At 61.0% G+C, this 26,441-nt stretch overlaps 1 protein-coding gene across 2 annotated transcripts; it reads left to right on the forward strand.

Moving 5' to 3' along the window:
• Positions 1 to 660: 660 nt before the first annotated feature.
• Positions 661 to 26,399, forward strand: CARD10 (caspase recruitment domain family member 10). Of its 2 annotated transcripts, none has more exons than XM_087868715.1 (21): positions 661 to 859; positions 1,016 to 1,267; positions 2,157 to 2,294; positions 4,148 to 4,473; positions 8,011 to 8,208; positions 9,134 to 9,289; positions 9,916 to 10,041; positions 11,097 to 11,288; positions 12,486 to 12,620; positions 12,967 to 13,082; positions 14,009 to 14,037; positions 14,489 to 14,612; positions 19,985 to 20,144; positions 20,577 to 20,688; positions 21,156 to 21,399; positions 21,585 to 21,654; positions 22,725 to 22,827; positions 24,228 to 24,386; positions 24,487 to 24,602; positions 25,069 to 25,184; positions 25,380 to 26,399. In XM_087868715.1, exons 1-21 carry the CDS (start codon positions 721 to 723, stop codon positions 25,612 to 25,614), a joined length of 3,246 nt encoding a protein of 1,081 aa, XP_087724841.1. In that variant the 5' UTR covers positions 661 to 720; the 3' UTR covers positions 25,615 to 26,399. The 2 variants fall into 2 exon arrangements, with proteins under 2 accessions (XP_087724841.1, XP_045635797.2); XM_045779841.2 differs by having other exon boundaries at positions 662 to 859; positions 25,072 to 25,184.
• Positions 26,400 to 26,441: the final 42 nt, after the last annotated feature.

Raw genomic sequence — 26,441 nt, forward strand, 5'->3', positions numbered from 1 at the left:
GGTGGCCGTGACCTCTATCCTTTGTTGCCCACCCAGGGGCTGCCCTGAAGCTTGAGGGAAGAGCTGGCAGTCTATTTGGGGACACTGAGGCCCAAGAGGACAAGCACTTGCCCACTTGCCCAGGTCAGGCGCAGGTCAGAGGCCCGGCTGGGATCAGGCTCAAGTGCTCCCAGGCAGTGCTCCCACACGGAGGGCGCCAGGGGCCCGCACAGCCCAGCAGGGCGGTGGAAGTGCTTTAGACCTGGGAGGCGTCTGGGGGAGGCCTCTGGGGTTCTGTAAGCACGGAGCCCTGGCCCCACGCTTCACTGGCCACGGAGCAGCTCGGACTGCGATTGCGTGTGTGGCTCTGCACAGAGCCCATGCTCTGCGTATGTGGTCGTGCGGGATCCCGGTGCTGTGGGAGCTCGGTGTGGGTTCGCCGAGCGCTGGCGGGACGCGCGTGCCGGGCTTCGCTGCGTGCGGGCGCGGCGCGGGCCCGGGGGAAGGTGTGTCCCGGAGCGGGCGGGGGTGAGCGCGCGTGGCCCACCCCCACCCCCGCCCCGCCCGGAGGCCGGGCAGGTGTGGGCGGGCCGCCGGGACCCCGCGGGGCCGGGGCCGGGAGCGCCGGCGGGAAACAGGAAGCGGGGGGAGGCGCGCGGCCGGAGGGCCGGGAGGCAGGGCGTGCGGGCGGACGTGCGGGTGGCTGGCGGGGCCGGACGCTCGGCCCAGGCCGGGGCGGCGATGTGGGGGGGCCCGGGCAGCCCCGGCGGCGGCGGGGACGGGGGCGGAGCCCGGGGCGCCGCGGACACCGCCCCCCTTCGCCGGCGGAGCCGCCGCCCGAGCGCGGACCCGGGAGCCCGAAGCGGCTGCGGCGTGCGGGGTGAGTCCCGGGGGCGCGGGGCGCGAGCGCCCGGCGGGGGCGCGGGGAGGGGGCTCCGGCAACGACGGGCGGCCGGTCCCGCGGGCGACGTCCCGTGGGGGGGAATCGGCCGGCGCCCCCCGACCCGGCTGACCCCCGCGCGCCTCTGGCCCGCAGACCCCGAGGACGCGGCCATGCCGGGCGGGGCCGAGGCTGGCGAGGCCGAGGAGGAGGCTGGGGCCGGCTCCGGGTCCGAGGCGGAGGAGGACGCTCTGTGGGAGCGGATCGAGGGCGTCCGGCACCGGCTCACTCGCGCCCTCAACCCGGCCAAGCTGACGCCCTATCTGCGCCAGTGCCGGGTCATCGACGAGCAGGACGAGGAGGAGGTGCTGAGCACCTACCGCTTCCCGTGCCGTGTCAACCGCACCGGTGAGCCGCGGGGGGCGCGCGGGGTCGGGCCTTCCCGGGGCTCACCGTCCCCCACCCCCACCCCAGCGCCGCGCACGGAGCCTTGCCGCTCGAGGCCGGGGGTTCTGGTGCCCACCCTCCTGGCTCCTGCTGAACCACCCTTACGGTCCAGCGGGGGTGTGGTGCCCACTCCGGCATCTGGGTTTTATCTGTCTTGGAGTTTCTCCCACTTCCTGGGCCCACTTTAGAGCAGGCTAGTGGATGTGGTCGCCAGTGCAATTTAGATCTGGGACCTCCGGGCATCTTTCCTGGGCCCTTTGATCTCCTGGGTTCTCTCCGCCCGCTCCTTCGGTGTGCCACACGTTCCTTGGAGAGCCGTTTTTCCCTAAGTGCTCAAGAGCCATCACACTTGGGGAGGGTGCCCTCTCCCACAGGGTGTGTCTGAACTAGCGCCAGCTAGCCAAGAAATGAGGGTCTAATGGTGGAATTTCAGGCATTGACCGGTGGGAGAAATCATAGTATTTTACTTTGCGTTTGGGGTAGAGGGGGCCTCTGTGTGCCCCTGAAAAGTCAGGGAGTATTTGCTGGCCCCAGATCTGTGTGTGTGTGTGTGTGTGTGTGTGTGTGTGTGTGTGTGTGTGTGTTGGGGGGGGCAGGCTGGGGGTTGAGAGCCCTTGAAGCACAGGTGGGGTGGCAGGAGGGTCCTGGCTTTCCTGGCTGGGCCAGACAGGCTCTGCCCACTGATGTGTTGAGACAGGCCCCTGTGTGTGTCACTGGCTCAAAAATCTGGGGAAATAAAAAGTCTGGGCAACGTGGGCCCTGGAGCATGGGGAGGGAAAGGGGGAGGAAGTGGCTAGGCCCTGGGGGAAGCCCTGACCTTGACCCTGGGGTACCCCATGCCACTCCCCAGGGCGCCTGATGGACATCTTGCGCTGCCGTGGCAAGAGGGGTTATGAGGCCTTCCTGGAATCGCTGGAGTTCTACTACCCCGAGCACTTCACGCTGCTCACGGGCCAGGAACCTGCCCAGCGCTGCTCCATGATCCTTGGTGAGTCCGAAGTAGGTGCTGGTGCCTCCGGCACCTGTGCCGAGGTTCCTTATTCCATCCCTGTCATGGAGGTGCTTCCATTATCCCTATTGAACAGATAGGGAAACCGAGGCATGGAGCGACCGGAAACAGTTTGCCCAAGTTGGGGTTCTGATCCATTTAGTCTGAATTCAGAGCCTGCACGCTTAACATGGCCTTTCCCCCCTAAAATTGTTTTCGGGCGTGTATGTGTCAGGCATACATGCGTTTACAGCTTCCTGTGTAAATAATTCAGACACTCCGGGTGACTTCAGAATAAAAAGAAAAGGTCTTTACTTCTTCCTTCAGCTCTGTTCTGCTGGTGACAGTTTGGTGAGTCTCTTTTTTCTTTGCATTTGCGCGCACACACACACACATACACTCGCACACATGGGACCATCCTACGTGAGTTGCTCCGTTTTTCACTTTTCCTGAGAACTGAGTTTAGTAATTCTTGGCCATCTGGTGCATTTATCTGAAATGACTGCAAATGTTCCTTGCTGATGTTGTGCCATAAGTCATTTAACCGACCCCTGTTCATGCACATTCAGGTTGTTGCTAGTTTTGTGATGGCGGGAACTTCTTTGTGTGTGTGTGTCTGTGCACACGGGTGTCTCAGGAGGAGAGGTTCTGGGAAGTAAAATTTCTCAAAGACTATACATATTTGAAGTGTTAAATCGATGTTCATCCCACCAGCAGGGTCTGAGTGCCCATGTACCCTCATGAATCCCGGGGATCATTTAAAAATGTTTTTGCCAGGGGTGCCTGGATGGCACAGCGCTTAAGCGTCTGCCTCCGGCTCAGGGCGTGATCCCGGCGTTATGGGATCGAGCCCCACATCAGGCTCCTCTGCTATGAGCCTGCTTCTTCCTCTCCCACTCCCCCTGCTTGTGTTCCCTCTCTCGCTGGCTGTCTCTATCTCTGTCGAATAAATAAATAAAATCTAAAAAAAATGTTTTTGCCAGTCTCATACGTCAGTAAGATCGTATTTTAAATTTGTACTTCATTGAGAGATGTAGTTTGCAGCTTACTAGTTAGTAAACCTTGGACAATGACTTGACTTTTCTGTGCTTCAGTTTTTTTGTCTTTCAAGTGGTTGTAATAACAGTACCTACCTTATACTGTTGTTGTGAGTGTGTGTGTGCAAATGCAAATACAATAATTTACTTAGTACAAAGAATGAAGCCAAATGCTCATGGCTACTATTATTTATCATTATGATTATTATTGCTGGTGAGCTGGAGTATATTTTTCCTTGTTTATTAACCAGTTTTGTTTCGGAACTTGCCTATTAGTAGTTTTTGCCCATCTGTTTTTTTGGTTTGTCCTCTTATTGATTCATAAGAACTCTTTGTATATTGTGGCTCCGAATCCTTTGTTATATTTGTTATATTTTCTCCTACTCTGCTTCTTACGTTTGAACTTTTTTGTTGTAGCTTTCATTGTTTAGAAGTTTAAAAATTTTTTGTATGGATTTGTCCATTTTTTCTCTTATAGCTCTTATTGATTTGTAGGAGCTGTTTATATATCATGGCTTTGAGTCATCTGTTATGTTTGTTATACTTTCTCCTGTTCTGTTTATCTTTTTTAACTTTTTTGGGTACATCTTTTCTTACATTGTTCAGAAGTTAAAATTTTTTTTATATGGATTTGTCCATTTTTTCTCTTACAGGTTCTAGATTTTTGTACCTTGATTAGGAAGGCCTAATCAATTATAAGAGTACATTCCAGAATTTCCATCTAGTGTTTTTACGGTCTGGGTTTTTGTGTGCAGGTTGCTGTCCCCCTGGATTTTAGCTGCATGACCTGACGTTTCTCTCCCCTGTCCCTGGCAGATGAGGAGGGGCCGGAAGGCCTGACCCAGTTCCTGATGACGGAGGTGCGCCGGCTGCGGGAGGCTCGCAAGAGCCAGCTGCAGCGGGAGCAGCAACTGCAGGCTCGGGGCCGGGAGCTGGAGGAGGAGCGGGCGAGACTGGAGCAGCGGCTGCGGGACCAGCAGCAGGCGCAGGAGCGCTGCCAGCGGCTGCGGGAGGACTGGGAGGCGGGCAGCCTGGAGCTGCTGCGGCTCAAGGACGAGAACTACATGATCGCCATGCGCCTGGCACAGCTCAGCGAGGAGAAGAACTCGGCTGTGCTGCGCAGCCGGGACCTGCAGCTGGCGGTAAGCCCCGGGGAGGGGAGGCGGGGTAGAGTGGGGAGGGGGGGAAGGGGCAACCTTTGCAAAAACGGACCACCATCTGCCGGCTGTCGGACTGTGGGGCAGGTCCCTATCTGTCCTGTGCCTCAGTTTCCTTACCTGTAACGTGGGTATGTTGGTAGCACTGATTTCGTTGACTTACGATGGTGGTTTTCAACTGGGGGTGACTTTGCCCACCCCCGGAAACATTTGGCTGTGTCTGGAAACGTGTTTGGTGGTCACAGCGAGGAGGGTGCTCTCGGCCTCCAGCGGGTAGAGCCTCGGGATGTTTTGAGCCGCCTGCGGTGCACAGGACAGCCCCCACAGCCAAGAATGACCTAGCCCAGGGTGTCGGTAAGTGCCGAGGTGACGAAGCAGCCCTGGTGAGTGAGGATGCCCGGAGTTTAAGGCCCAGAGTTTGAGATAATGAGCGCTCGGCGCCGGTAGCGCACAGACCTGTATTGTCATCGGCTGCTGTCGTTAAGTGTGACCATGCGCCACCGCCCAGGTTAGACACGTCGTGTCGCGTAATCCCGCTGAGGCACCAAGAGCCAGATTTCATTTTGAAACCTAGGCACCGAGGCTGGGATGGCGGAGGCATTTGCTCAAGGTCGCAATGCTGGGGAGCGGCACAGCCTGGCTTCACACCGGGTCTGCCCGGCACCAGCGCCGGCCTCCGCCCCGGGATGCTCTCCTGCCCACCGCTCCCATCTGGGTGCCGTCTCCCCTGGTCCTTCCCTGTGCTGAGTGCGCCTGCGCCTTGTCCAGGCTGAGAAGCTGAGCCTTGCCTTCTTGGCCCCTTTACTGGGGACTTAGTATGGGGGTAAAACTGGTGTCTTACCGCTGCAGGGACTTGTCCAAAGGGCTTAGTGAGCAAATGCTTGTTCAGGATTTAACAGTGCCAGCGGCACCCAGGAGGCCCTCTCCGACGACATGGTACGAGGTCCGTCGGGGGGAGGGTTCTGACTGTGTGATTTGAAGCTGCGGTGCGGTGGGTGCTGTGGGTTTTCGGGGACGATGGGTGGCACGCAGGAGGCCGCAGGTGCTGGCGGGTTGATGTTTGGGGAGGAGAGTCCTGGTCGGGGACGTTGAGGCCACTGGTTGAAGAGCTGCCAGGCGTGCTGGCGTGTAGGTGGCCGATGCGAGGGTGTGAGGGGACCGTGAGGCTGTCATCTGAGCATCTGCTCAGTGTTCGCCATGCGATGGGGCTGTCTGAGGCCTGCGGCCTGGTGGCAGATTGAGCAAAGGGTGGCCCTGGCGAGCCTTCCCTCCCTGTGCCTCAGTTGCCTTCTCATGCCTGCGGGAATCTCAGTACCACACGTCCCATCTCCAGGCACGGTCCTCCGTGTTCCCCCTGTACCAGCTCCCTTGGGACAGGCTGGGGGTGGGGGGCGCACTGTGAGCACCCCCCTTTCTGGATGAAGAAACAGGCCCAGAGAGGTTGGTTAGCGCACTTTGCCGGGATCCCAAGAGTGAACGATTTCTGACTTTGCTGTCAGCACGGCCGGGGGCGGCCTAGGGTCCCCCGCTCTTCACTGTGTCTGCTTTTCCTGAAACGGAAGTGGGGTTTGCTGTGAGGGTTTCCTGGAAGAAAGGGGTCTGCTACTCAGACAGGACAGTAGGACAGCCCCCAGCCCCTGGGGTGTCAGGAGGGGTATGGCTGCTGTCGTCTTTGGGTTGGGTGTAGTTGCGAGTTGGGTCCCCTGAAGGGGCCGATGTGTGTATGTGCCTGGGGTGATGTCGTGTGTGTGTATGTGTGTGTGTGTGTGTGTGTGTGTGTGTGCACAGCCGTCTGAGGTCTCCTGGGCTGGGGTAGGGGGACGAAGAAGAGGTGTCGCAGGTGCCTCTGTGTGTCTGCCGATTAGCTGCAGCTGCGTGCTCGTTTGCCCGCCTCGGGGTGACGTCATCTGCCCCTGGGCAGAGAGTGACTGCTTTTCCCCGGGTTAAGGGAGAGAAGGCAAGGGATGAACTTCAATCAGTAGGTAAGATTTTCTTTAAACGTAGCCAGCATAAATATGCCGTAACTTTCTGGAGATTTCTGCCATAAAATTAACAGAGGTGTTGCAGGTGGAAAGGAACAGAACAGCCGATGGTGCCTGTCTTGGCCGCTGGGGTCCCCTCCCCCCACGGGCAGGTGTGCGGCGGCTGTGATTTAATACTGTGTTTTATAAGGTGCAAATTTAATGAGCTCTTATTTCGCAGCAACATAAACTGAAGGACCTAATGCTGTAATTTTGTGCTCAGTGAATTTGTACACCAGGATTAAATGCATCCGCGTTTCCTGGTGTTCGGGGGAGACTCCCAAGTGGCCTGTCCTCTGAGCTCATCGGGGGCGCCTGCTGGCCGCGGGGCAGGCGGGAGGCCGCGGTGTGTGGTTGCAGTTCGCTGGCGAGGGTGTGACCACACTTGCCCTTGTAACGAGCTGTCTTTCTCCGGCGGTTCACAAAGCGTGTTTTGTGAGGGGAAAGGAATGTGAGAGTCATGAATTTCTTTCCGAGTCCTTTGTGGAGGAGGAGTGGAGCTGCCTGACCCAGCATCCAGACCCGTGTGTGTGTGTGTGTGTGTGTGTGTGTGTGTGTGTGTGTGTGTGTGCATGCGTGGGGGGGTGGGGGCCATGCCTGGCTCTGAGGGGTGCAGGGCTACCAGCCATTTCCAAGAAAGGCCAGGGCGCTCCCAGCACACCAGACGGTGGCACGCCTGCGCAGAGCACCAGAGGTCATTGTGTCCTTATCCCAACAGTGACTTCATTTTGTGGCTGCCACCTGCTGCTGTTCTTGTCACTGTCCAGCCGCCCCGGAGCCCACATGGGAAATAACTCCGGCCGGGTGTGCGTATCCTCCAGCGGATCCCGCGTGTGTGTTGCCGCCGGCCAGGCCGCCACGCAGCTGCCCACCCATCCCCCTGGGCCAGCGTCTAGCTGCACACACGCAGCTGGGGACAGGTCGGGGTTCTGGGATTTTTAGTGAGGGCTGGGAAGACAGCCACCGTCCCCCACCCCTGGCAGTCCAAAAGCCGGCCTCTGACAGTTTGAAGGCTTCTACCCATCCACTGTGTTGTTGAATTCTCGCGGTGGCTTTGGGAGCTAGGGTGTGGAGCAGGGGGTGAAAGGGGGGCCCATCTTACTGGTGAGAAGATGGAGGCACAGAGAGGGGCCATGACTTGCCCAAGGTCATGCTGAGTTAGAGGCAGAGCTGGGCCCAGACCCTGGCTCTCCCGGTTCCTGGGGCAGCCCTGCTCCTGTGTCCCGCCGGCCCTGGGCCAGATCACCCGCGCTCCGTGTTGGAGCTGTGGGACAGACGAGCCTGTGGGGATGCGGTCCACATGCCCCCAAGTCCTTGAAGCTGTGTCCCCTGGGACTGCCCAGCCTGTCCTTTCTCCATAGACCAGACCGGGAAGTTCTCCCTCTCAGGGAGCCCCGGAGGCAGTGGGAGTTGAAAGGCCGGAACCTCTCCCCGTGGCCCTGCCCGTGGCCTCTCCCTGGCCTGAGTCCCTCCTGGGGCTGATGCGTGTGTTGGGCCCCAGGTGGACCAGCTGAAGCTCAAGGTGAGCCGGCTGGAGGAGGAGTGCACCCTGCTGCGGAGGACCAGGGGACCGCTCCCTGCGGCCGAGGACAAGGAGAAGGACAAGGAGCCAGATAGCGTGGACCTGGTCTCCGAGCTGCGCGCCGAGAACCAGCGGCTGACCGCGTCCCTGCAGGAGCTTCAGGAAGGCCTGCAGCAGGTGCGAGGGGCTCTGGGGGGAGCCTGGGGGGGGGGTCACACTGCTGGCTGCTCATTCATCCTCCTGAGGCCCGGAGGTTGAGGATTCTGGAGCTGGAGACGGAATCCTGGTGGGCGTCTTGTCTTAAGCCCCTAGTGGAGGGTCCTTAGCGCTCCACTCTCCCTGGGTGTTTGCTCTGGGGCCTCAGGGTGGCCCCAGGAAGTCTCTGAACTTCCCCAAACGGTGCACCTGTTGTCGCGTGTGAGCATTTTTCCGGGGAGAGGCCCGCAGCTTTGCTGAGATTGGTAGAGGAGTCTATGACCCTGGAAAGGTTCAGACCCCTGAGGTCTGGGTGGCCCTGGGGCTTGCTTCGTGTCCCGTGGCAGGTCGGTGGCGGGTCAGTGACAGTTTGGGCCTGCCGCCTGGCTGGTGCTCCGCACAGGAAGTGGGGGATGGGAGCTGGGGCTCCGTTGTATTTCATAGGGTTGGGGTGCCCAGCTGGGGTGTGGGTCTGTGGGCTGGATCTCAGGCCCGTGGCCTACCCACCTGGGCCAGGCTCCGCTCCTGGGAAGACCCCTCATCAGAGGGGTGGGGCCAGGCTTTGGAAATAGCACCCATCTGCCGCCCTGGGCGGTGGGTGGGGGCCGGAGCAAGAGGGAGCGGGTCTGGTTCTTGTTTAGGAATAAACTCCGGGCCAACTTGTGTCAGCACGCCCTCGGCCACTTACTTCATTTCCACCCCAGATGCTCCCTGGAGGGTGTGCAGGACTGTGGGCCGCACCCACTCTGCAGACGGGGAAACGGAGGTCCAGAGAGGTCAAGGCCCTTGGCCAAGGTGGCAGAACGAGTGGGGCGGGGCTGAGGGCTGTGTGTCCCGCTCCCTCCGGCCACGGTCACGGTGGGCCCTGGGCCGGAGGCTGAGGCGGCCTCTGAACTGTGACCCTCAGGAAGCGAGCAGGCTGGGGGCCCCGGGCTCAGAGCGCATCCTCCTGGACATCCTGGAGCATGACTGGCGGGAGGCTCAGGACAGTAGGCAGGAGCTGTGCCAGAAGCTACACGCCGTGCAGGGGGAGCTGCAGTGGGCTGAGGAGCTGCGGGACAAGGTAGTGTCTCCCTCGCGCCCTACCCCACCCCACCCCCCTGCCTTGTGCCCGCGTTCCTTCTCGCTAACAGCCCACCCGGCTCCTGGGGAGGGGAGGGTGGTGGGCATCACCACTGTACGGCAGCCCACCTTCTCTGAGCGTCTGCTGCGTGCCAGGCACCGTGCTAAGAAGCGTGCGTTCATTTATTCTCGAATATTGAGGTACAGCAGCCAACAAAACAAAGGTTTCTGTAGAGGGTAAATTCTAGCAGGGAGACCAACAGCACTCTGTGCACAGAATCCCAAGTCAGGTACTTCAAGTAGCAGAGGCTAAGTGTTGCGCAAGGAGCAGAGTAGGGTCAGGGGCAGACCCCAGTTTAAATGGGGAGGCCAAGGGTGCCTGGGAGGGTGTCATTATTATGATTCTCCCCATTTTACAGAGTAGGCCATTGAGGCCCAGGGAGGGGAAGTCAGCCTGTGGCCCAGGCCACCCCACTGGGGAGTTGGGCCCTTGAGCTTGAGGCGCAGGCCTCTCTCCCTGGACCCACTGGGTACCTGCTGGGGAGCTCCGCCGGGTCCCTGGCCCTGTGGTCTGACCCGGGCGCGTCCCACCCCGCTCCGCCCCGCTCCGCCCCGCCCGGCCCTCAGTATCTGCAGGAAATGGAGGACCTGCGGCTGAAGCATCGCACGTTGCAGAAGGACTGCGACCTGTACAAGCACCGCATGGCCACGGTCCTGGCCCAGCTGGAGGAGATCGAGAAGGAGAGGGACCAGGTGAGGCCGGCTGCTGGTTCTCATACGCGGGAAGATGGGGAAAAGCGGGACTAGGATCGTAGCCAGAGACTTTTACGGGCGCTTGGACTGGTCTGGGAGGGGCAAGGAGGCCCGCAGAGCACAGACTCCGGAGCTTAGAGATTCATCAGTCCCCACCCCCTGAACACACGTGCCTCAGCTGAGCTGCCGTTCAGGACAGCTGGTCCCCGCACCTGTCACTTCTGAATCCCCTGTTCCCTTCACACCGAGGATGAGGCTGACACGGGGTGGCGCTCGCAAATATTTGCCAGTGAAGAAATTCGCTAGAGTTCTGGCTCCCGGGCCCTGGGTCCCATGGCCTTCATCTCCTGAGGCCACATGGTGAGCCGTCTCCTCCTGGTCCCCCCGCTTCCTTGTGGAGGGCTCCCCACGCAGGGGGCAAGGCGAGAGGTTTTGTCCTTGCACCAGGTTCGAATCCCACTAGAGGAGTTGAAGTCTACACATTAGAATGAGCCTCAGGGCCCACTGGTGGGCGTGGTGAAAGTACAGGTGACCCGGTGGTCTGGGGTGGGCCCAAGACCTTGCACCACCTCTGGCCCCCACCCCTCTGAGGCACTGGGGGAGCAGGTCCCGGCCATGGTCCAGCTCCCGGGGGCCCTGGTCTTCATGGTGGGGACAAGTGCTTTGGGTGCGCTGTGCTGGGTTTGAATCCCGGCTCCTCCACTAGCCCAGAATGCTGTGAGTAAAGCCCGAGGCTCGCAGTGGGTTTCCCAGAAGAGGCTTGAATTGCTGTTGGGAGACAGTAGGAGCCTGGCACCTACCTCCTGAGTTTGAATCCCAGCTCTGTCCCTGCTGGCAGGGCTGTCTGTAAAATGAGAATAAAGAGAATGTCTACTTTGGAAAGTTTGTGTGAAGGCTAAACAAGCCGATATTTAGCACAGGGCACCCAGGAAGGACTTACTACGTGTTAGCTGCTGGTCTTGTTGCCCGGCTCCCATCCCCCCCACCCGAGACGGTAGAGGGCAGGATGGTTGGGCCAGTGTGGCCCCTTTACCCTCCCTGCCTGCTCTCCCCAGGCCATCCAGAGCCGTGACCGGATCCAGCTGCAGTACTCCCAGAGCCTCATCGAGAAGGACCAGTACCGCAAGCAGGTGCGGGGCCTGGAGGCTGAGCGGGACGAGCTGCTGACCTCGCTTACCAGCCTGGAGGGTGCCAAGGCCCTGTTGGAGGCACAGCTGCAACGGGTCCAGGGCGGCCCCTGCCTCAAGGTGAGCGGCGTCAGGGGTACGGGGTTCTGGTGGGAATGCTGGGGTCCCAGCAGGAGCTGTTGGCCGGGGTTGGGAACATGCAGGACTTGGTGGGCGACCTCAGCCCCGGGGGTGGGACTCCCCGGGACCCGGTGGGAACCCTCGGCTGGGCTCAGGAAGATGCAGGTTCCGGGAGGAAATCCGTGGGTCCTGGCCAGAGCCCTCCCCTGGGGTCAACAACCTGCCCGTCTGGGAGGCAGCTCTGGGGCAGGACAGAGAACATGCCGGTCTGGTGGAGCTTTCCGCTGGGGTGGGCGTGGGTTGGTGCATTGGGACTGGAAAGGGGCACGTGCATCTCCCGAGTCTCTGGGGTTGCTCCCGGGGCACTAGGAGTAGTGAAGTTTGTTTTTGCATACACTTGCAGAAGTCTGGCTGCATGAGGGCCTGGAAGCCCCTCAGAGACCAGCTGGTCCAGTTCCCTCATCGTATAGGGCCCAGAGAGTGTCAGGGGCTTGCCCAAGGTCACACAGCCAGCCAGCACCCCTTTCAACCAGATATCAGTCCTTAGACCTCTGTCAGGAACTCAGCCTTTTCCTATCTTGGGTTTGCTTGAGGGTGATCCCTGGGCCCGTGTTTGATGCATGGAGCCTGGAGGAATAGAACAAAGGAAGCATGAATCTCCCTTCTCACTACAATCCTCCGTGGATTTTTTGCTTTTCTGGTAAAGACAAAGCCCCTTATCAGGCCCTAGGGACCTGAGAGGTGGGCCCCTTCCTCCTTCTAACCTTATTCTCTGGGTCACAATCTTTTAATTCCTGCACTGTGTCACAGTCCTGCCCCAGGGCCTTTGCGCATACCATTCCAGCTGCCTGGACCATCCTCTCCAATTTTATCTGCTTAACGCCTACTTACCCTTGAGTCCTCAGTTCAAACCACTCTTTCTCTGGAAAGCACTCCGTTGCCCCCAGGTAGGGTGGGCCCTTTGAGCGCCTTTCCTACCTTGGGCACCTTCCTTCAGTGCTCTCTTGGCAGTTTGGGGTTATTTCCTTAATCAGCCTGCTTGTTTACAGTCTGTCTGCTCTAGGCTGTGAGCTCCGTGAGGGCAGGGATCCAGCTGTCTCATTCTCTGCTCTGTCCCTGTTCCCGGCATTCAGTAAATGACCGTGGCTGGCTCTTGCCCCGCCCCCCTCACCTCCTCTCTCCCCTGTCCTCTCCCAGGCTTGTGCCTCCTCCCATTCCCTGTGCTCCAACCTCAGCAGCACCTGGAGCCTCAGTGAGTTCCCCCCATTGCTGGGAGGCCCGGAAGCAGCTGGGGAGGCGGCTGGCATGGGGGGATCCGAGCAGCACACCTCGGTAAGACACCTGCCTTCCCTGAGTGTGGTGGGGGCGGGGTGCAGATGCTATAGTGTTCGTGTTGCGGAATTACTATCACGTGCACTGCTGTCCAGTTTGCTGACAGTCCCATTTCACATGTGAATTTCACATGTGAGGACGTCGAGGCCCCTGAAGGCCAAGTGTCATATTTAAGCTTGCCCAGAGCCAGCTTGGTGCTGGGCCTGGGTGCCAGGAGACTTGGGATCCCCACCACTACTCCTGCGGACCCCACGCCTGGGTCCTACTTGTCACCTGTGAAAGTAGGCGCGTTGAGGTGTGCGAGGCGGCGTGGAGGTGACCCAGACCCTGTTGTGGCCATTGGCAGGAGGAGGCCACAGACAGCGAGAAGGAGATCAACCGGCTGTCCATCCTGCCCTTTCCCCCAAGCGCTGGCTCCATCCTCCGCCGGCAGCGTGAGGAGGACCCTGCACCCCCGAAGAGGTAAACAGGATGGGGACAAAGCAGTCGAGGCTCAGGGAGGTGCTGCTGCTATTTCTCAAAACAGCCATCTCCCAGAATCCCTAGCGCCACTGTCAGGGCCAGGCCGGCACCTCCCTTGACTGCTTTTCAGTGGCTGGGGTGCTGGGGACTCAGGTCCCACGAGTCACAGCCGGGACCCAGGTCAGGGGCTAAGACAAGGCCAAAGGACGGAGTGGGCTTCGCCCCTGCTGAGCACCCTGGCAAGAGAGCCAGTGGAGGGCAAGCCTCAGCGACCCCAAACCCCGGGGGAAGCCTCGGTGGTTCAGGACTAGGGGGCATGGGGAGTGTTCCAAGGGGTCAAGGGCCTCAGGCAAGAAAGCCACGTGCCCCACGTTCAGGCATGAGCAGCAAACGGGGTCCAGAAAAACTAGGCCGTGTCTGCGGGTGGCAAGACCAAGGTCAGGGGATGGAGTATGTCCCCCGTCACAGCTTTTTCCGGGGAAGTTGCCCTGGATTTGTTCCCTTATGGATGCTGGGCACAGGAGGCTGTGATCAACACGGGCTTGATTGATCGGAGGAAAGCATGCGTCAAGACTGGGGTGTGTGATGAGGAAGGCACCTGGGAGTCACGAATGACAAAGGCAGAAAGTAGGGGTGAGGCGAGGGGGTGGGTGAGAGGTGGGGGGGGGCTTCCAGGAGGGGGTGGCATTCCAGGCCAGGCCAGGGGGAAGGTTGTGGGGCAGAGGTTAGGATGTTAGCTTCTCGCCCTGTGAGTTTAGGGGAGCTGGTTGGCATAACTGCGCTGTGCTTGGGACCCCCCCCCCCCCCCGCCTTGGCTGTAGTTTACGTGTGCCTGGGGGTTGCAGGACCTCTTGGTGGCCAGGGTGCAGGAGGAGGGAGTGGGGCAGGGTGCCCCCTGTGCCTCAGCTCCTGCCCCCCCCCCTTAGGTCCTTCAGCAGCATGTCCGACATCACAGGTAATGAACCTCGGGGTCTCTGTGGGGAGGGCTCATCTGGAGGGGGGTGGCTTTCCAGCCCACCTGAGGCCTGCACTGCTGGCTCTGCCCTTGGCCCCCCTTCCTGAGGCCCCTACTGTGCCCTGGCCAGGCAGGGAGGACCCTGGGGAGTCGGGCCACACCACTCCCCCTGAGCCCTGGCCTCCTCCTCTCTCCCATGCCTGGCTGTGCTGTATGGGCTCCTGGTCCCAGCAGTCCCTCCGTCCTCTCCTGGGAAACAAAGGGTCACCCTGGCCAGCTGTGGCCCAGCCCTGAGCCCCGCAGGTCCAGTGTGCTTCTGGGGCCTCAAACCTGCCAAGGTCCTGGGTAGTCTCTGGGCTTGAGGAGCTGGCTCACCCCCTTCTCACGGGCCCCGGTTTGCCCCGGTTTCTTGGTCCGCCACCCCAGAACCTCACTCCTCCTCCCCATCCAGGGAGTGTGACGCTTAAACCCTGGTCTCCGGGCCTCTCCTCGTCCTCATCCTCCGACAGCGTGTGGCCTTTGGGGAAGCCTGATGGCCTCCTGGCCAGAGGCTGTGGCCTGGATCTCCTTAACAGGTACTGTGGCTGCCTGGGGTGGTGGAGCTGGGCTGGGGGGGGCAGGGTCGGGTGGGGGTTCAGTGGTAGGCCAGGGGTGGGGTGGGAGGGTCAGGCTCCTGAAGCAGGGCAGGGGTTGGCGGGGGGGGGGGGGAGCAGCAGCTAAGCCTTAGCCTTGTGCAACTGGAGAATATTCAGGTTTTTAGACAGAGACCTGGGATTCTAATCCTGTCACCGTGGCTCATGATCCAGGTGACTTGGGCTGGTCACTTCTCTCTCTGGGCCTCTGTTTCCTCTGCCAAAGGTGGTCAGGGATCTCTTCTGCATGGGGGTGTTTTGGGGTTTAGGACCCATGTCAGGAAAGCACCCTGCTTTGCCAGGCGTGTTAGTAGGTGCTCGGTAAATGGTCATTGTTACTCATTCCCCCCCAGCTCTGAGCTCCCAGCAGGACGGGGCCTCCCAGCAGAGCTTCGTGCTGTGGGTGGGGTGGGGCCACCACGGGAGCCCTGCAGCTGGGCTGGCCACAACCCGTGACAGGAGTCACAAAACAGATCTGCTCAGCGTGCATTGCAGGCGAAGTGCTCTGTCAGTGCTGGTTGAAGGGTGACCTCCCTGGTCAGGCTCGCTGGTGGGTCTCAGGAGGGCGGGCCATAGAGGAGGCCTTGCTGAAAATGTGGCCTTTAAACTCAGGTAGGGAGGGCAGCTGGAGGAGAGCAGCGGGCAGAGGCGGTCCTGTCTGGTTGGGGAGGGCCCGGGGAGGGCCCGGAGCTTGGCTGTGACTGGAGCGGGAGGGGGACGGGGAGGGGCAGGCACGGTGAGTCAGGCTGCCTGTGTGAGTCAGGCGGGAAAGTGTGGACTTTGGCTTGTATGCTCCGGGAAACGTGGCAAGGTTCGGCTTTTACTGCTGGCTGCCTCACAGCGTTCTCTCCCTTCGGGGAGGTGGGTGTTGTGATGATTATCCCTGTTTTATAGAGGAGAACACTGAGGCTCAGAGAGGTTAAGCTGCTTGCCTGAGGTCACACAGCTGGAAAGCGCCAGGGCCAAGGTCCCAAGTGACCTGATCAGATTTGGGTTTGGGGAAGGGCGTAAGAAGCACGGACCCGCAGAGCTGGACTGTGGGGATGCTGGATACAGAGGACAGGCCGCACAAGAAATCGGGGCAGAGTAGGATCAGGGCCCTGAGGCAGCTTGGCCAGGCTGTCGTCCAGGCCCCTGCCCCCACTCTTGCCCTCCGGCAGCAGGCCCAGTACGACATTGTTTCTCCCTGTGCAGGACATGCTTCTGGGGGAAGGGGCGGAGGCGCCTCCCTTCCTGCCTGCCTCCCTTCCTCCAGCTCGCCTGCAGCAGGGGTCCTGGCTGCTGTCCAGGGGGCACCAGGGCAGGAGGTTCTCGCCCAGCTGGGCCTCAGGATCCCAGGGGCCACCTCTGCAGTTCCTGGGGAGGAGGGAGATTGGGGGGGGAGGCGGTGGCAGGGATGGTGGACGGAGAGAGAAAGATGTGCATGGATGGTGGGGAGGGAGCGGGGAGCCTGGACGGGTGCGCGGGTTGCTGGCTGTGTGCGTCCCTGAGTGCGTCCCCGCCAGGGGAACTGCACACGGAGCACGGTGGGGAAGAACAGATATTGGAGCTCTGTCTCCTGCTACAGAGGGATATTGGGCAAGTCACGAAATTTCCCATGGCCTCGGTTTCCGGCTCTGTAAAATGGGGTTGTCATGGGGTTCCAGGGTACACATTAGAGTGTTTGGAACAGTGTCTGGCTCAGAGCGGTAATGGTAGCTCTCTGCTAGTGTGACGACTGCGGCTGCTCAGTTCGCACAGGAGCCCTGCAGGGCTGGTGTGTTTAGCCCCATTATACAGATGACGCAGTGAGGCCCAGGGAGTCAGGAATTTGTCCCGAGGCCACTTGGTTGTGGAGTTGGGGATTCCGTAGTACCTTCCGGCTAAGCTACTTTCACCTCATGCTCACGGTCCGGTCCGTCCGTGCATACTGTCTGCTGGCCCTTTGCAGCCTCTCTGTCTCCCCTGCCCTTCTGGGCTCCTAGGGCCTTGGGGCAGAGCGGGGGGTGCTGGACAGTGGGTGTGCTGGGGCAGGCTGGAGGCTGGTTGGACAGCCAGGCAGGAGATAGGGAGGAAGAGCCAGAGAGTGTAAGTGGGGTGCTGAGGGGGGCGAGCGTGGGGCGAGGGTCGCTGGGCAGGTGTCAGGGTGGGTCTCCCTGGCAGCCCCCCGCCCCCACCCACACTGGTCATATGGACACTGAATCTCTGGCACCGTCTGTCCTTTAAAGAGAGATTATTGCCCTACTCCACCACCCACTGGCTGGGCAACCCTTGTCAAGTTATAACTTCCCCGTGCCTCAGTTTCCCTCTTCTCTCACATGGGGGCTAACAGATGGTTCCCATGGGGCTGTCGGGAGGGTTAAATGAGGTAATTTTTGTCACAGGCTTGAGTCTGAGCTTCATAGGTCTCTGGCCTGGCGCAGAGCAGTCGCGTGCCCTGCCCAGCGGTCTTCCCACAGTGCACTGGGGTGGGGGAGCACTCATCCAGGTGACTCGGCCCATCGCTGCTCAGAGTGGGCAGAATGAAAGATTGGCCCTGTTTCCCCCTGTGACCCAACTCCTGACTGGACACTGGGGGAAGGGGCTGGGAGATGGGGACCCCGTCCTTCCCACCACTCACAGGCAGGGTTGGGGTCAGTCAGATTGTGTTGCTAGAGACCCAGGAGTCCAGAGGTTGGAGCAGGCAGCCCCCCGCCCCAGGCACTTGTCTGCTGAGGCCTGGTGCTGAGAGGGACCCAATTGGACCTGGCCCCAGGAAGCCCCCAAGTGGACTCTCCCCTCTTCCCCAGGGGGGCCATGGAGGCCCAGAGAAGTCTCTCAGTCCCTCAGGGAGTTGGGCAAGGGTGTCCCGAAGGAGGCGGTGCCTGAGCCTGAGGAGGTGGGAAGAGTGTGAAAACCTGGGGTTTCAGGGATTGCAGGCTTGGGGTGGGGGTGGTTTGCCTGGGCAGGAGGTGGGGGGCGAGCAGGTGGGACCGGGAAGGGCTGAGTGCAGGCTCCTGGCTGGGCTCTCGACTGGAGAAGCCGTGATACTCGGTTGTCTGTGGGTCTGGAACAGGTGGGGAAAGCGGGGGCCACAACAGATGCCCAAGATTTTTTTTTTTTTAAAGGTTTTATTTATTTATTTGACAGAGAGAGAAACAGCCAGCGAGAGAGGGAACACAAGCAGGGGGAGTGGGAGAGGAAGAAGCAGGCTCCCAGCAGAGCAGGGAGCCCGATACGGGCCTCAATCCCAGGATCCCGGGATCACACCCTGGGCCGAAGGCGGACACTTAACGACTGAGCCACCCAGGTGCCCCCCCCTTTTTAAAAAGATTTTATTCATTCATTTGAGAGAGACAGAGAGAGAGCACAAGATGGGGGAGGGTCAGAGGGAGAGGCAGAGTCCCCACTGAGCAGGGAGCCCGATGAGGGACTCTATCCTGGGACTCCAGGGTCACGACCTAAGCCGAAGGCAGCTGCTCAACCAACTGAGCCAGCCAGGCTCCCAGATGTCCAAGTTTTATCGGGCACTCGGTGTTCCCCGGCCGCGTTCTAAGAACGCTCCACGTTTAATTCATTGAGTCCCATGAGGAGGTGGGTGGATGCTGCTGGGGTTGCTGAGGACCAGAGGCTACGCAGCCGGGCCGTCTGGCCCCAGAGTGCCTGCTGCTGCCACTTTCCTCAGACTCCCCTGATGGCAGCCCACCGCGGCAGACACCCAGTACACACGCCCGAAAAGGATCGCGAGACGGGCGCTGGATTAGCTGAAGTGCGGCTGGCTTACATCTATTCCATTCCCATCAGAAGCAGCGCTGGCCGTGACCTTGTGAGTTTCACGAGCCTCTTGGGGCCGGGCCTGCAGCTGGACGTTCCCTGCAGCCCTCTGGTTTCCACTCTACCCGCATTATCTTTACATTTGTCCGACCGTCACACCCGCGGTGGGAGACGGTGCCATCACTGGCCTGGCTTTATGGATGCGGTGACAGAACCAAGCGGCCAGCTCACTCGTCCAGATCTGGGGCCCGGTTAATGCTGGGTGTGGAGCGGGACTGTGTTTCTCCAGCTGTGGGGCAGCCTAGCCAGGCCCAGCCTCCGGCCTCCCATCTCTGGCTGGGCTACATCAACAGCAGCCAGGACAGTCCTGGGGCCGAAGGAGCCCATGAAGGCACCGCCGATGCCTCTGGGCCCCGTGTCCAGCCACAGCCCGTCGGGTTTGGCTCTCTAAGGGGGTAGGAGCCGAAAAAGGCCCTGGGGGTCAAAGTTCCCCCGCTCTGCGTGGGTGCTGATTGGGTTAAAGTCCTTGTAGCCTCGCTCACCCCATGCTGGCAGCAGGGGGCAGTGTGGCTGCGTGGGCTGCATTTGGGGGAGGATGGGGAGGCAGGGGACACTCTGGCCAGGGTGGGGGAAGGGGAGGAGGGTCAGGGAAGGGAATTCCAGGCAGTTGTCTCAGAGCTGGCCACTGGGCCTTACCAGTTCTCTCCAGGGGCAGGAAGAGTGCTGCTATGATGGGGATCTGGGTGACTCTTTGTCTTAACTGTCAGTGGTTGCCACTGCCCACAGGGGGAAGGCCAGACGCCTTCATTCTGTGCCCTCCGCAGGCTGGCTCCAGCTAGCCTTTTCTGGGAGCCGTTTCCCATGATGTTAAATTAGTTAATTAGGACAGGGAGCTTAGCATGGCGTCTGGCACATGGGGAGCTCTCAGTAAGTGTTCGCTACTGCTATTATTACTGTTGTTACTGAACCCTTCCCCACATCCTGTATTCTGTCCTCCACGCCTCTGCCCCTGCCAGCCCTTCAGCGTGGAACACCACCTCCTCTCTGTCTATCCCCGAAGCGCCTCTCTTCTCCAGCACGGTGTAGCCCCGTGGCCTCTTCCTCTGGGAAGCTGCTCCCCTCTGTGCTCCCACGGCCGGCTGTAACCATCTCTGGTCTGTGTTGTGTTCTAATGGTGACCTTCCTCCCTCAACTGTGAGCATAACAAGCTTTTATTAGTCATCTGCTGTGTGCCAGACACTGTGTTTGGTGCTCGGGACCCAGAGCTGAGCATGATAGCAGGCTGGTTCCCAGGGGGGTTTCCGTGGCCAGGGGCAGATGGTGGCGGTCCTGCGGGAAAAGCTGTGCCTCACCATGTGCAGGGGTCTGGGAGGGAGAGGTGGCTTAGGAACTGAGCTTTGCAGGATGAATGGAATTTACCAGGCAGAGAAGAGGGGGAAGGGCGTTCCAGCGGTGCGGCAGGTGCAATGGCCCCGGGGTGGGAGTCATGGCACACTTGGGGATTGCTGTGATGGTTCTCCCAAGAAGGTTGAACTGAGTGGAAATACTGAACTCTAATTCCCCTCTCCCTTTTCTCTTCTCAGGTCCCTGGCCATCCGGGTGTCTTGCCGGAGCCCCCCAGGGGGCCCTGAGTCCCAGGACAAGGGCCCAGATGGCCTGTCGTTCCTTGGGGACAGCTGGTCCGGGGCTGTCGTGCGGAGGGTGCTCTCTGGACCAGGGTCCGCCAGGGTGGAGTCCAGAGAGGTGAGATCCTGCCCCTCTGAGTTGGGGGTGGAGCCAATGGGTTAGCTGGGGCTGGAGCCCTCTGATTGGTAGATCTGGGTCACTGGGCGGAGTTTCTGGGGGTTGACCAAAGCAGAGGCAGGCTCAGAGATGACACGGGGGTTGCCCTACCTCAACCAGCCGTAAATTAAATCTGATTGGGCAGGGGCTAGGAGGTGGGGCAAACGGACCCACCTGGACAGATCTCCACCCTTAAACATGGGCGAGAGACCAGGATGTGCCAGCCTGGGTAGGGAGTCCTGTTGATGGGAGAAGGGTCTGATTGGCTAGGCATCCTGGGAGGTGGGGGCGTCTGAATTATGGGACATGTCATCCCCACCCCAGCCTTCCTGCAGCTCCCGGGGAACTCTGGGAAGCTCACTTCTTTCACTGAATGCCCGGGTTTTCCCCTAGCCAAGGGCTGAGGCTGCTGGCCTGGAGGGGGCAGGCCTGGAAGGTGAGGTCCAGCAGAGAACCTTGCCCTGGAATCAGGTGTCCACGCTCCCCTTCCTGATGGACTTCAAGGGTAAGTCTGGTCCGGGGCAGGGAGGACCTGGAAAGTCTGGGTCCTAGAAGGATGGATCTGAGAGCCCAAGAGAGGGCTTGTTCAGCCCATTATGTAGGTGGGACAACCAAGGCACGAGGGGTGGGGGGAGAGTCACTTTGCTACCTGACTCTTGGCAGTGCCCTTCCCTTCCGCACTGCTGTCCCCTTGCTAGTTGCCCATCTCCTCTTCAGTAAGGAGCTTACCGTGAAAGGAGCACTAGACAGGAGTCCAGAGACCTGGGTTCAAGTCGTGGTTCTGTTCCTAGTGGGCTTGGTGGCCTTGGGCAGGGCCTTGCCCTCTCTGGGCCTCAGACTCTGACTGTAAGAAGGGGAAGGTAGGGTTTGGGCAGCTCAGGCCTTGAAAGGGGCGTGTCTGTGGCCCGAGGCTGTTCCCTGACTTTATCCTCCTCTTGCCCTCCCTGCTGCCCCTGCCCTGCTCACGTTCAGCCTCTCAGTCCTTCCACGAGGCCCTAGATGCCTGGACAAAGGGGCTGAGCACCGAGCCCTTCTATATTCGAGCCAACCTCACCCTGCCCGAGCGAGCAGACCCTCATGCCCTGTGTGTGAAAGCCCAGGAGATCCTGCGTCTGGTGGACCCGGCGTACAAGCGGCGGCAGGAGTGGTTCTGCACCCGGGTCGACCCCCTGACGCTGCGGGACCTGGACCGGGGCACTGTGCCCAATTACCAGAGGTGATGTGGACCTGGGAGTCTGGGCACAGGTCCCACAGGGAGCCAGGACCGGGCTGGGAGACTTTTTCCCTCTTCCTGCAAACCCCCCGCAATCCTCTGGGACGGGATGAGGGGGCTGGAGGGGAGGGGCTCCCTTTCTCCCTACACATGCATGATGCGTTGTGCCCCCCACCTCTACCCCACAGAGCCCAGCAGCTCCTGGAAGTTCAGGAGAAAGGCCTGCCCTCCAGCCGCCACCGAGGGTCCCGGAGTAATGTAAGCGGTACCGGGCCTGCTGGCAAGGGCCTGGGGCGAGGGGCTGCCAGGGGTGGGCTCTGAGGGAGAGGCGGGTTTCCATTCTCTGGCAGCCCTGCAGTGGGCGGGGAGGCCCCCACCTCGCTCCTTCCTCTGGACGTGGTTGATGGTCTGCTGCACGCTGGGCAAACGGAACAACTGCAGGGCTCACTGGCGGGGGTGGGGGGGGTGGGGGGGGTGGGGGGGCGGTGGTGAGAGGATTGAAGGAGGGAGCGGGTGCCCGGTGCTCAGAAGCCGGCCCGGCCACCGGAAGCACTTGACAGAGAAGCCGGCACACCCCTGTATCCAGTCCCCGGATGGGGCCGGGCTGGGGGAGCCTCCCCGCATCCACACGGGCAGAGGAGTGGGGCTCAGAGAAGTAAAAATTACTCAAGAGGCCACAGTGCTTGAGCGGCTGAGAACTCAGGCTCTGGAGCCGGCTTGCCTGGGCCGAATCCCAGCTCTGCCACATGCCAGCCGCGTCCCCTTGGACCAGCACCTGTCTGTGAAAGGGAGGGAGCTACGTTGCCTGCCTCACAGGCTTCAGTGAGCTCATGACATCTGGGGCTTAGCGAGTGTCTGTCACGTTATAGCCAGTTGACATCTGGAGGCTTCTGGTGTGATTGGCGCTGTCATTACTGATGTTCTTTTTCTTCTTACACAACGTCACATTGCTAATTCATTGGAAGAGGTCCCAAAGTGTGTCTCTTATGTGACATTAGCTTCCTCGGGTCCCTGGGCCTCGGTTTCCCCATCTGTAGAGTCGGGGGGTAGACCTCAGGCGCCTCTAGCTCTAACTGGTCCTGACAAGCTTGCTTCCCTGGGCCCATAGGGATGGTTGCCCTCACCTGCCTATGCTGGGCTGGGCTGGGTGGGGGCAGGAGATGGCCTGGTGGGGAAGGGTCTCTCCTGCTGACCCCAAGCCCTTCCACAGAGCCTGAACAGCAGGGGCAGCCCGGCCTCCTCTGCCGGGGGTCCCGTCCATCCTCTCCTCCCTGAGGGTGGGCTGGAGCTGGCTCTCAGGGGCTCTTCTTTCTCTGTCCCCTCCCCAGCTGAAGAAGCGAGCCCTGGACCAACTCCGGCTGGTGAAGCCCAAACACGGGGGAAGCCCCGCGGGGGATTCTTCAGAGCAGCTGCTGCTGGAGCCCTGCTCAGGTGGGCACCCCGGGGCCGAGGCTCATCCCCTGGCAGCTCACGGTGTCCGCGAGTGGCATGTCTGGGGAGCCTGGGGCCTGGGTGGTCCCTTTGACTCCTCTAGTGGGGAGCAGGGCGTCCAGGGGCCTGAGAGGCTCCCCGTGGGGGGAGGTGGGCCACCAGGGTGAAGAGAGCCAGTCGGAGGAGGCACGTGTGTGCAAGTGTGATTGTGGGTCTGTATGACTTTGGGGCACACACGAGCACAGCTCTGTTCTTGTCACGCGGAGCGGGTGTAGCTGTGTGTCTCACACGTGTGTGCTGGCAGGTGCCACGAAGACCCCAGAGTGGGTTTCTGAAGGCACTAGGGCAGGCCTGGGGTCAGATCAGGGAGAAGGGCTTGGGGGAGCCCAGATGAGGGAGTAGCCATTCCGAGAGGCAAGAAGATGGTGGTTCGGGAAGGCTTCCTGGAAGGGGAATTGTTTGAGGTAGGGTTTTCAGGGATGAAGAGGAGTTTATTCCAGGTACAAGGCACAGCCGTGCAAAGGCACTGAGGTTTGGCTGCGTGTGATGTGTGTGCAGGCCATTGAGTACAGCAAGTGCGTATCAGACACCAGCTCTGTCATGACCTGTGCTTGGTCCAGGGGCCACCATGGCACCTCCCCTTGGAGCGTACTGCCTAGTGGGGGCGGGGGGTGTGTGTGCAGCTGCCTGCCGGTCAGCTAATCCTTCCTGTGAATGTGATCATGAAGTGCGGCATGTGTCCTAGAGGAGACCCGGGTGCCTTGGGGCTCATGCCGGAGGCTCTGCACGGCTGGGGAGCAGGGAAGGTATAACCTGGGCTCCGAAGGGAGAGTCGGGGTTCTGTGGGCCAGGAGATGCTGGGGTGCGGCTTGGCCCCCCCCCAAGTTGTGCAGAGACCCTGTGATTGGAGACAGTTGATCCACGTGTTGGGGCATGGGACTCGCCGCCTCTCTAGGCTCTGGCGGGGCTGGGTCACCCACCCGTGTGGAGGATGTGGCCTTCTTCCCGAGGGTCATGGGAAGTCACCGGCAGATTGAAAGCAGGGGAGTTACGCGATCTGACTTTCATTTGAAAGCCTGTCTCTGGCTGCTGAGAGGAGAATGGTCTGGGGCAGGCAAGGGTGAGGAGGGGTTTGGGGCTCGAGGCTACTGTTGTGGTGTCAGCCAGGAGAGGGCAGCTTAGCCCCGTGTGTGTGTGTGTGTGTGTGTGTGTGTGTGTGTGTGTGTTTGTTTGTGTGTACACACAGGAGAAGCAACAGCAGGACTTAGGAAGGGAAAAGAGACGGGGGCTTGAGAAGAGGTGATGGGGTTTTGAGTATCGAGGCGGCTGGCCACATTCAGAAGGAGGAGCTGGGGACTCCGCCTGCACCCTCATCTCCGCTGTACCCCACCCGCCCGCAGAGCCCGAGCGAAGCCTCAAACCCTACAGCCTGGTGCGGCCCCTGCTGGTGTCCGCCCTGCGGCCCGTGGTGCTCCTGCCCGAGTGCCTGGCACCCCGGCTCATCCGCGACCTGCTCGACCTGCCCAACTCCCGGCTGGACTTCCAAGTGTGCCCCGCGGGTGAGCCTGAGCCCGGGGGGAGGGGGTGCGGAGGGCTGCCGGGCATCCCGGGGCGGCCGGGCCCACTGGCCCTTCCTCCCTGCTTCTCGCTGCCCTGCAGAAAGCCTGTCTGGGGAGGAGCAGTGCTCATCCTCAGCACCCGGAGCCCCCAAGGCGCAGCCCGCCACGCCTGGGCTGGGCAGGAGGCTCCGCGCCATCCAGGAGTCTGTCGGGAAGGTAGGTGCTGGGGGCGGGGTGGCTGCCTCTCCGGGCCGGGGGGCTAGAGTCTGAGTGCAGGCCAGTGCTGCTCACGTGCAAAGGCGCTGGGCAAGTCCCTGCCCTTCCACGGGCCTGTTTCTGCACCTGCAAATGGGAGGGCTGGGCCAGCCAAACGTGGGTCACCTTGGAGGGGTTTGCGTCTCAGATTCGCTGCTCCCCTGGGGGCTGGCTAGGGGCTGCCAGGCTCGGGAGCGGTGGCGGAGGGGTTTGCTCCATCCTCTTGATGACGAGGCTCAGGTCCAGAGTGGGGATGTGACTTACTTCCCCAGGCTTCCCGCCTTCCCTTGCGGCTCTTTCCTTGTTGCCCAGGCCCTTCTGGAGGGGGATGCAAGCCCCTGTGGGGGGCTGTGCCAGGGGGCCCGGTGGGGGGGCAGGGAGGTTCATGTCTCTGGGCCGGAGTAAAATGTAGCCTTGGTCTCCTGAGAAGAAGCACTGCCTGCTGGAGCTGGGCGCACGGGGCGTGCGGGAGCTGGTCCAGAACGAGATCTACCCCATTGTCATCCACGTGGAGGTGACAGAGAAGAACGTGCGGGAAGTCAGGTGAGGAAGGGCGGGGGTGGGTGGGACCAGCCTTTCCTCCCCTTTGGACGTCTCTGTCTCTTTGTCATCTGTCTCTTTTGGGCTCTCTGCGTCTGTGTGTCCTGTCTCTGGCTCTCCGTATCCTGGCGCGTCTCTGTGTCCCTGTCCGTGCCCATCCCCTGCTCTGACCACTGCCCGCCCGCTCTCTCTCGGCAGGGGTCTGCTGGGCCGGCCCGGCTGCCGGGACTCGGAGCTGCTGCGGCAGTGCCACCGCTCGGAGCAGGTGCTCTGGGGGCTGCCCTGCTCCTGGGTGCAGGTGCCGGCGCATGCGTGGGGCCACTCGGAGGAGCTGGCCAAGGTGGTGCGCGGCCGCATCCTGCAGGAGCAGGCCCGCCTCGTGTGGGTGGAACGCGGTAGCGGTGGGAGCGGCGGTGGCAGCAGCGAGGCCTGAGGGCTCCCTCTGATGCCTGCGGCCTCCTCACACACCTACGAAGCCACCGACGGGGACCCCGGTGTCTGCAGGGGAGCTGGGTCCTCCCCATCCTGAGCCTTCCTAGACCCTTGGACTCCCAGACGTGCCCCCCCCCCCCCCCGGCTCTGGGCTCTCCCCGGAGCGAATTTCCGGGAGCCCTCGGGGCGGAGCTCCCACCGCCCCTGTACTTGCTGCTCTGGGCCTTCTGTGCCCCCCCCCCCCCAGTGTCTCCGTGATTCCACTCACGGGCCTCACACACATGTCTGTGTCCTTGTCCTTCTTGCCCCCCCAGGAGCATCTGAGCGCTCACTTCTGTGCTCTGGTTTACACACCCAGGTTCTCACGGCAGGCACATGAGGTCTCCTGGGTTCTCATTCCCTTCTGTTGAAGGAACCCCGAGCCCGGCCCGCATGCCCCTCCCCCCCAGCCCGCTCACATTTCTTGTGTATACCTCCCGTGTGGGCACCGTGGCTTCCCTGGCCCAGTGTGCCCCTCGCGTCTTCTCGTCACGTCTGTATCTGTGGTTCTCTCCTGTGTAAATGTCATGCCCCGCCCCCTGACACTTGGGCTCTAACACTCGTTGCCGGGAGCGCACCGAGGACCATGTTCTCACAGCGCCATCTCCCTGCAGTGACCCGCCTCTCAGAGGGACAGCGGGGAGAAGGCCGGCTGCTCCGTCACCAGAATGTATGGCTCGTTGATTTTTAACGGGCCTTTTTCACTCAGAATCTGCACATTATGGAACATTAAACTGTCATAGAAGCTGGTGGCCTTTTGCTTGCTGGCCTCCCTGGCCCGGGGCCCCC

This window comes from Ursus americanus, chromosome 17 (assembly GCF_024610735.1).
Source record: "Ursus americanus isolate L20-20 chromosome 17, mUrsAme1.1.p, whole genome shotgun sequence".
In the NCBI taxonomy this organism is placed as follows: Eukaryota; Metazoa; Chordata; class Mammalia; order Carnivora; family Ursidae; genus Ursus; species Ursus americanus.

Coding starts and splice junctions, on each gene's coding strand:
- CARD10 (XM_087868715.1), top strand. CDS start 721: ATGTGGGGGGGCCCGGGCAGCCCCGGCGGCGGCGGGGACGGGGGCGGA. Junction 860..1,015: donor AAGCGGCTGCGGCGTGCGGG/GTGAGTCCCGGG, acceptor TCTGGCCCGCAG/ACCCCGAGGACGCGGCCATG. Junction 10,042..11,096: donor TCGAGAAGGAGAGGGACCAG/GTGAGGCCGGCT, acceptor TGCTCTCCCCAG/GCCATCCAGAGCCGTGACCG.